At 34.9% G+C, this 9,821-nt stretch overlaps 1 protein-coding gene across 1 annotated transcript; it reads right to left on the reverse strand.

The window, feature by feature from the left end:
* Positions 1-3,000: 3,000 nt before the first annotated feature.
* Positions 3,001-7,902, reverse strand: HELRODRAFT_170812 (hypothetical protein; the record flags this gene model as incomplete). Its single annotated transcript, XM_009016640.1, has 2 exons — positions 3,001-3,160; positions 6,989-7,902. The coding sequence occupies 2 exons, from the start codon at positions 7,900-7,902 to the stop codon at positions 3,001-3,003; spliced, it is 1,074 nt and encodes a 357-aa protein (XP_009014888.1).
* Positions 7,903-9,821: the final 1,919 nt, after the last annotated feature.

Consider the following 9,821-nt stretch of genomic DNA (forward strand, 5'->3'; position numbering starts at 1 on the left):
TATACACTTTGTGTACTGTGCATTGTTTGTATATACTGTTTGTGTAAATGTACACGTCTGTATGGGCTGTTACATTGCCTTCAGTGATAAGTGTTGTTCCATTCAAGCCAGACTTTGTTTGCTTTCCATTTGATTACATGCGCCGCTTCTAAGTATTCTCATTCGTTTATTCTGTTTTTTTTACATTCTATTCATCTTCTCATTGGTTTTGTGGTACAGTATCTGTTGACAATTGTAAATGTTGTTGGTTCAACACTTTTTGATGCCAGCTATATCTACAAAGTTTTTAATAAGTATATTTATCTAAAAAAATACATGTTGAAAAACATGATGTGATAATATTCAGAATATTTTGTTTACAGATTAAAATTAGAAAAAGTTTTGGTTTCTGTCTTGGATATTTATGTACAACCTTCTAATTTTCAAAATCTAAATGAAAAAATAACTTCTGTTGTTGAATTTTTATGTTAACAGATACTTCCTATTATGCATTTCATAGCGCTTCTGTGAAGCTATTGTGTCGGTAGAATTTGGGATGGTTCAAGAGAAGATGAGTTGCCTCCCATAAGCAGAACATTATGTTAAACAATCGTGAACCAACATGAGCCATAGTGTAAAATTGCCAATCCCATAAACTTCGGAGAATATGCAGTAATATTATTGCATTGTATCTCTCGTATCTCTATAGTGAGTTTACTGCATGTAATGATGAGGAGGATGCATCTATATCGTAAATAGTAAATAAGTAATAGTTCCAATGTGATAAAAAGAAGCAATAATGTATGATTAAAGTAATAAACAGAGCTGTTGCCATGCAAGACTGCTGTCACATGCTATCTTGTTTTTCTGCCCCAGCGTGTATTTGCGTCGTAATGTTTACTTTTTTTTAAGCTAAATCAATTAACATAGAGTAATTCGATTTTATTGTTTTTTATATATACAATTTTCTACTTGTTTAACTGCGCATATTATAACTGCACGACATATTTTTGCATTTTATCTGTAAATAACTTTAAATTATTTATTTTATATAAAAAACTTATTGAAATTGATGAAGAATCCTATTCATGCGTGCTTGCAACATTCGCATGTTTTGTTAATATTTGAAGAGTAGCACTGAGTTTAGTTGAAAGTTTATAATGATTTCAGGTGTTTTGCTTGAATGATCTTAAAATGTTTCTACTGTTTTTGGATACTTTTATTTCACTGGCGTAAAATTATTAACTGGTCATTTTTTATATGATTATATTTTGACCAGAACTTATTGTAATAACCGCGGGAATGGTCGAATTACGCTATATAATTAATTATTGTTTATCTTGTTATATTTGTTATCCTCGCTATTTGTAAACCATAGAATCTTTTCATACCATAGAGGATTGTAAAAACCTATTGTAGAAGGTATATAATGGGACAGGAGTAGCGAAGTCAATAGCGAGGTTTGAAGCGAAGTCGTCGTAAATGTGATTAATGTATAATAATTACTTGGACTAGTTACAACAATATTAAACCTTGACGTTAATAATTCCGATTGGTCAAAACTCTTAAATATTGGTTGTCTAACTTATGAGGTTCCTCCAAAACATAATACTTTTGATGTATAATTTTCTTTTTTTGTAGCGACATAAAATGTAAATTCATTCAACTTACTTGCACAAATGTAGATAAATAAATAAACCTAATAAATGTGTGTGTATTTACACAAAGATTTGCTTGGGGTAAACTCTCTTTCATTGAAAGATATGGAAGAAAAGTATTCTTATTTGAAGAATTTAATAATGATGATGATTGAGATAATAGCTGTGATGAGAAAGGATTCCTGCTTTTATAATTACTAGCAATTTTTTCTTCAATATTTTATCCTCTGTTTATTTAGTTGCGCACATTATTTTTTTATTTGCAACTTCCACATTTTATTTATATTCCACTTAATAAGAATAAAAATGAGTAATATTACTTTGTAATAAAATAGATCTATTGCTGACTATGCATTTTATTTATTATCTGCTGTTGTGTGATGTATGTTTGTTCGGTTAAATTTTATTATTAATTTCATCCAGATGATATGTTATCAATTTGTGTTCTCAAAAATGTTTATTTGCTTTATAAGGCTTCCAAAATTGGGAATTTTAATACACTTTTAACAAACATTTTCAATCATTTCTTATCAAAAGATAGATTTGCTGGCTTGGTTCTTGCCATTATAACCTAACCATCATTATACATTTCTTGATAAGGCATTTTCTTAGATTATCCTTCTGATTATTTTCTCATTTGAAAGTGAGATTGCAGTCTTGAAAGTTAATTAAAATATTTTCAATTTGAATAATGGGTTTTGTTCTAGTTTTCCCACATAACTAATATTTATTAGAATTTAATTATATTACTATCCATTGGTACTTTCTTGTTTACATAAAATGACCTGTCTGTTGCTTGGAATAATGATTTATGATTTTACATTTATATACTTAAAAGGGTTTGGAAAGCTTAAAGATAAATAAAATAATTGTTATTGTTGGCAAGTATAGTGATGGTGAAAGTTTGGAAATTTGATATCTTTACTATAGCTTGAAATGTTTTGTTTGTTTGGTTGTAGAATGTAGTAGACCAAATTGGTTAGTACAATTTTATTTATTCTTGCATTCACTATGTGTTGATGAAGATTCTTTAAACATTCATGTTTCCAAGTGGAGTTTCTTGTCTAGCAAATTAGTGAGCATTGTTTTTTGCGTGTCTTTCAATTAGAATGCTTTTATTTCATTGTTATCTCTGCATTTGATGCAGTTAGTTACTCTGCAGTTCTCTGTTTCTTGCTTTTTCTTTTAATTGAATTGTTTACTTACATACTTTTTACTTCAAATTCACCTGTGCAATACAAAATCAGTGTGGTCTTATTTAAGAACATTTTTTCCTCTTCGTTTTATTTTGCTTTGGCTTTTATTTATGTTAGCTATGATTTTTGTAATAGTGTTATTCTTTAATTTGTGCCTGGCTATCCCTTCATGTCATGTATCGCGTTATCTCATTTCCTGGTTCTTTATTGTCCCATGTTCCCCTCATAACGTGTTGAGACTTGAAAGAGACAAAAAAATGAGCAGCGAGATCATGGGTAACATCATAACAGAGCATCATGAAAAACTGATAAATCATGCATGCTGTTCTGATGGGAGGAAAGGATGGTTATAAAACATACCAACATAATGTTTTTTTTTCTTCGTTTGTTTTATGTTGAAAACACGAAGAATTTTGTTTTTACATCTTATGATGTTGCTTCTTTTTCAAATTTGTTTCTCATGTCTGAGACTAATGCTTCTTTTTATACTGATGTGCCTTTTTTAATTCTCATTTATATTCTGTTTATTATTAAGATGCAACTCCACTGAATATTTTACTTGAATTTTTTTCTTGAATATTTGTCAAAGGTATGTGCTGCCATTAGTTTACATGTATATCTTGAACATGTCTGTTGCAAGTTAGCTTAGTAAAGACTTTTAAATTTAATTATTAATACATAAATAAATGGAGGAATAGATGAATGGACGGATGGATATATGAATTTAATTTTAATCTCATTCTAGTTCTTTCTGGTTAATCTCATTCCACAAATGAAATTCCTCAAAATGGATGATAATCCTTGGGAGGCATTAATAGTTTTATAAAAAAATAATCCCAAACTTATTCTGCCTTTCTGTAGTGATAATAATAATAAGGGTGATGGCGAAATTTGATTTAATCTGTTAATTTAATATGTATATATATATATATATATATTTATTATACAGTATTGTATGAATTCTATAGAATTGTTGGCATTAATCAATTTAAAGCTATTTAAACTGATTCATGTCTAAACTTTAAATTGATTAATGCCAACAATTTGGTATAATTTAAACAATACTGTATAAAATATGGTCTCCTTCCAACAACAACACACGTTTAGACGACATTTTCCCCGAGATCGGGGGTTGCCGTTTGGCTACCTATGATGAAACCGAATGTCATCATAAATATTTTATTGGCTAATTTTAACGCAGGACGCCCTTCCTTACGCAACCACAGTTGTAAGCGGTGGGCCTAGCCTTTGATGATCCAACATCACTCACGAGGCAGTGAGGGTCAGTTTAATGTCATAACCAGGACATGGTCTCTTTCCAATATTATATATATATGATTAACGATGATCATAATAGTGATGTGATAATGTAATGATAACCATCATATTGTTGATGATAATGACCATCCTGTTGATGTTGGTGCCTGTGATTATGGATTATGATGGAGATGACAATGGTGATAAAGAAGAGTGTGATATTAGTGACTACGATAATGATGATCATGATATGGATGATGATGTGTAGGATGATGGTGATTTTGGATGTGCGAGTATTTAGATAAATCGTTGTACTGAACATATGGTTTGATGAGATTAAAGCCTGCCTTCATTATTGAGTCTCCTGTGTATGGAGTGTGATGGATGCTCTATTCAAAGAATTTCATCTGTGAAGATGTTCTTTGTTTGTTTGTTTGTTTGTTTGTTTGCTTGCTTGCTTATTTGTTTATTTATTTGCAATCATTTTGTATGCAACCGGCGTTATTCAGTTCTATTCATTCATACACAATGTTCTTCTTTGAATATACTTAAGCATTTACACATACACGCATGCCTTTATTCAATTACATACACATTCACTCATATACAAACAACACACGTTTAGACGACATTTTCCCCGAGATCGGGGGTTGCCGTTTAGCTACCTATGATGAAACCGAAATACCCCTCGACGCCATCCACATCTGTCACTCGCCTCAGTATCACGCAACCCCGCTTTCACCCTGTCCTTCTCCACCTACTCTCTCCATCCCAATCGCGGACGACCCCTTCCTACCACTCCTTCAACCTCGAACTCCAACGCTCGCCTAATCCCGACCCTTTCATCCCTTCTCAACACATGTCCATACCATCGCAATCTCGATCTCCTTATCAATGTCACAATGTCCTCATTCAGTCCCATCATTGACATCAGCTCTGTACTACTCCTCCTATCCTTCACTCTAACCCCACACATCATCCTCACCATAGCTCTTTCAGCCCTCTGCAGTACACTTTCCTCCTCTCTCCTCAACACCCAAGTTTCACCACCATATACCATCGCTGCTCTCACACATGCTTTATATACCCTCCCTTTCATCTTCACTGACCATTTCTTTCCACACAATACCCCACCCAGTTCCCTAAATTTTATCCATCCTATACGAACTCTAGCCGTAACTGCGCTCAAACATCCTCCATCCGCGTTCAGCTTATCCCCTAAGTAAACAAAGCTTTCCACTCTTTTAATACCACCACTCAACCCCGTCTTTGTGTCCGTCCTATAAATCACACCATGAACACATTTCTTACATTTGAACGTGCCTTCCACCTTTTTTAGTGCCCCCCTCACACCACTACATCACTTATGCACCCATTTCTGACATCCTATACACAATACCGAGTTAGCCTTCACTCTCCTGTCACATACCCCACAGGGGTCTATTTTACTTATCACTCGCTCCCCACCTTCCCCACTCACCATTACCTTTGTCTTACCAATATTAACTTTTAACCCTTTCTTTTCAATAACACTTTTCCATCTGTCAAATTTTAACTGCAATTCTTCCATGCTATCAGCCATCAAGACTAAATCATCTGCATACAAAATCTCAAATAACAAACCCTCCATTATGTTTCCACACACAACTTCCATCACAATTGCAAACAGAAACGGTGATAACACTGATCCTTGATGCACTCCTACCTTAACACTAAAAGCGTCCTACATCCCCCTTCCAACCCTCACCTTTGTCTTTGCCCCTTCATACAGCTGCATCACAGCTTTAACAAGTCTCTCATTCACTCCTTTCTTCCTCAACGCCCATTCAATGACCTTCCTCGGTACTCGATCAAAAGCCTTTTCTAGATCCACAAAGCACATGTACAATCTTCGTTTCTTCTTTCTATAATTCTCCTGCAACATTCTCACCATGAACAACGCATCCACCGTTCCCTTACCAGGCATAAACCCACACTGCATTTCATTAACTGTCACCATATTTCTCAACCTCCTCTCAAGCACCATCTCCACTACCTTCATTCCGTGCTCTAGCAATTTCACACCCCTATATGACCCACAATCTCTCACATCTCCTTTGCCCTTATACAACGGCACCAACACACTGTGTCGCCAATCCTCAGGTATACCTTCATCATCAAACATACTGTTAGCAATTCTCATCATAACTTCAATTCCTATCACCCCACTCGCTNTTATATGTTCTGCCGCCACTTCCGAAACCCCTGTCGCTTTAGCTAGTTTCATTTCTCTAACTCCTTTCTCTACTTCCTCCATCGTCACCTTCTCAATAGGTCCGTGTGTGACCGCGGATTCCACATCTCCATCCCACTCATTCTCTTCATTCATCAACCTTTCCATATGAGCTTTCCACACCTGAGCTTTTTCCTTCTCATCTATGCACAACTTGCCAGATCCATCCCAAACACATCCATTCCCTATAACATCTTTCCTATCCCTCATTGACTGCTTTGCTACTTTGAACATTTTTCTCGAACTCACATCAAATTCCATTTCCTTCATTAACCTATCTGATGCTTTCGTCATTGCAGTTGCCACTGCCTGTTTTGCAACCTTCTTAGCCTTCTTATACTCAAACTCCGCTTCTTCCGTCATGTCCCTTCTCCATACCCTAAACCTCTCCTTCTTGACCTCCAAAACCCTTCTTATATCTTCATCCCACCACCACGTCTCACCATGCCTACACTTTCCTTTCGTCCATTCCCATATTTTATCTTGCCGTAGCCAACACACAGTCCTGTAATCCTCCCAAACCATCTCCATCCTTACCACTCTCCCAATTTTCAGCCACCTTCACTTCAAATGCCTTCCTCACCTCTGCATCCTGCAACTTCCATGTCTTTCTCTTTGCCACAAACTTATCCTTCTTCCTCCTTCCCATTTCTTTTGATGTCACATCCATCACAACCATACTATGCTGCAGCATACCAGGTATCGCCTTCACATTTTTCACATACTTCCTATGTTTGGCCCTTACCAATATATAGTCTATCATCGACCTATGCTCCCCTGACCTATATGTAATCAATCGCGCTGGTTCCCTTGTAAACCAGGTATTCCCCACCACCATGCTATGTGCATCCGCCAACTCCAACACTCTACGCCCTTCCTCATTCCGTATACCATATCCCCATCCCCCATGTACACCTTCATATCCGTCTCCATCCGCCCCCACATGACCATTCAAATCACCCAACAACACCACAAACTCATCCAACCCTGCTTGCCCAATCTCGTCAGAAACATCATCATAAAACCTATCCTTCTCCTCTTCCTTCCTACTTTGTTGCGGAGCATATCCTGATATCACCCTCACTATTACTTTTCCAAACACCACCACCACAATTGCACCATTGCTTTTCCGCCTCACTTCCAACACCTTCTCCACCAACTCTTCTCTTACCATCACACCAACTCCTCCCGTACCATCATCCCCCTTCCACCACAACTTATATCTTCCACCTTTAGCTCCCACAAACCTTGTACCCTCACCCTTCCATCTGATCTCCTGTAATGCAGCCACGTCAACCATTCTCCTCTGCAGCTCCTCCACCACTTCCAAACTTTTTCCTGTCAACGTGCCTACATTCCAGGTACCAAACCTCCAACCCCTTGGTCTACAAGTAGTCCTTCCATCTATAGTGCCTTGCACCGCCACACTATAGAGTGGGGTGCCAGTAGCCAGACCATCCACAGGGCCTTGCACCACAACCCCATGGACTGGGTCTCCGGAGATTCTTCGCACCCTCTTCTGCCGGATACTGAGGGCCATTGTTATTTCCGTCATCATAAGTATTATTTTTTGGCTAGTTTTTACGCAGGACGTCCTTCCTTACGCAACCACAGTTATAAGCGGTGGGCCTAGCCTTTGTTGATCCAACATCACTCACAAGGCAGTGAGGGTCAGTTTAATGTCATAACCAGGACCTCACATTCACTCATATACTCTACCCATATTCAATCAAACACATACAATATACATTTACAGTTTATGTGAATTTATAAAATTGCTTAATCTAATTTTATTTTTTATTTAATTTTTAGAAATTTTTAATTTCTTAAAAACTAATTTTAAACTCTAATGATGGCTATATGTAAAAGTACATATCTGTATGTGTTGCGATGTTATTATTTTGTTATATATCCTTTATATTATTATTTGTGTTTTTGCTGTTTATTGCTGTACTTTTAGTGTTTTTAATGTCATGTCCATTTTACTAAACCTTCGTTGGTATATTGTGGTTTAAAGTAATAGCCTGCATTTAATTTAATTTAATTTAATCAGTATAGCTTTCTGTTAAATCATTACGTTCTAATTGTTTTGGTCTAACATTTTTTTTTACTAAGGATCCATATAGTTTGCAAAATATTTATAATTGTAATTGTTTTTTTTTATTTTTATGTAATTATGTTATTATTTTTATGAGATGTAAAAAGATTAATTACAATATTTGTTTGATCGTTTAATGGTTTTTCATGCTAAATGTAGTCTTTTTTCATTTAATTTAACATTAGTTTCATGTTGCAATTAAAAATAATAGTTGAATGACTATTGACTAGCAACAAATTTTGTTTGACTGTGTATTTGCGTGGCGTGCATATGTGTGCGTGCATGTGTGTGTGGCGTGTGTGTGTGTAGTTTGTGTGTTCGTGCGTGTGCGTAATATGCTTCTACTTGCTTGATTGTTTTGGAAGGAAGGCTCATAGGATACCATCATCACTTGAATGAAATGTTTCTTAGTGCATCAACTTTTTCTTTGCATATTCAATAATGAATCTTAGTGTTTTTATATCATATCAAATGACATGTGATGATTGTTTTCCAAGAAGTTGATAATGCTCCACAATTCATCAATTTCATCACATTACTTCACCAATGATCACATCTTCATGTTCTTGCTTGTCCTTATCATCAGGCTTAGTAATTAAATAAGTTTGGTTATCATTTTTATTTACATTTTCATTATAATCATTTCAGTTTATTAATTTTATGGTTAATTTTACAAAAAATTCATGTTTGGATGTCATCACCAGTTTGCTCCTAGACATCATCACATTTTTCCGCCAGTCATCATATCATCATCTCATCGTCGTCGTTACTATCATCATCTGTACTTTCGATGTTATTCACCTGAGCTTATCAAGAGTTATTTTAAATTTTGACATCTTTATAATTTTTTTTAATATTTCAAAGTTTTCTTGGTTATTTATAAGATTATGAAACTGGTTTGATGCTTTATCCATTCAGCCGTCTTTTATAAATTAATCTTTCTGTATTGTTTGTCATGTTAAGAGGTTTTCAAAAAGTTTGAGACCACACTTTTTACAAAATTTTGACAAAATTCTGTATTATGGTTTCTTAAAAAATATGCCCTAATGCCTAATTTTATTAATACTCTATATATTTTGCATAAATTTCTACTGAATATTTTCAATTTCTATATAATTCCATTTTTTTAAATAATTTTTTTTTTTTTAAAATTGTTTAACAATTACAAGTTTGGTGATGTATAAATTATACCTTCAGTGTGTTACTGCTGCAATGTATGATTGATCATCTGAAATTTAATTTGAAACTGTGGGGTTATATTACTATCCAGTCATTTATTTGTGTGCCAGTGTTTTTATATTTGCATGTGAATTTATGTACATTGGATGGTTATTTGTTCGTGTGATTGTGGCTATGTGGGT

The sequence above is a fragment of the Helobdella robusta genome (genome assembly GCF_000326865.2).
Source record: "Helobdella robusta unplaced genomic scaffold HELROscaffold_19, whole genome shotgun sequence".
NCBI classification, from domain to species: Eukaryota; Metazoa; Annelida; class Clitellata; order Rhynchobdellida; family Glossiphoniidae; genus Helobdella; species Helobdella robusta.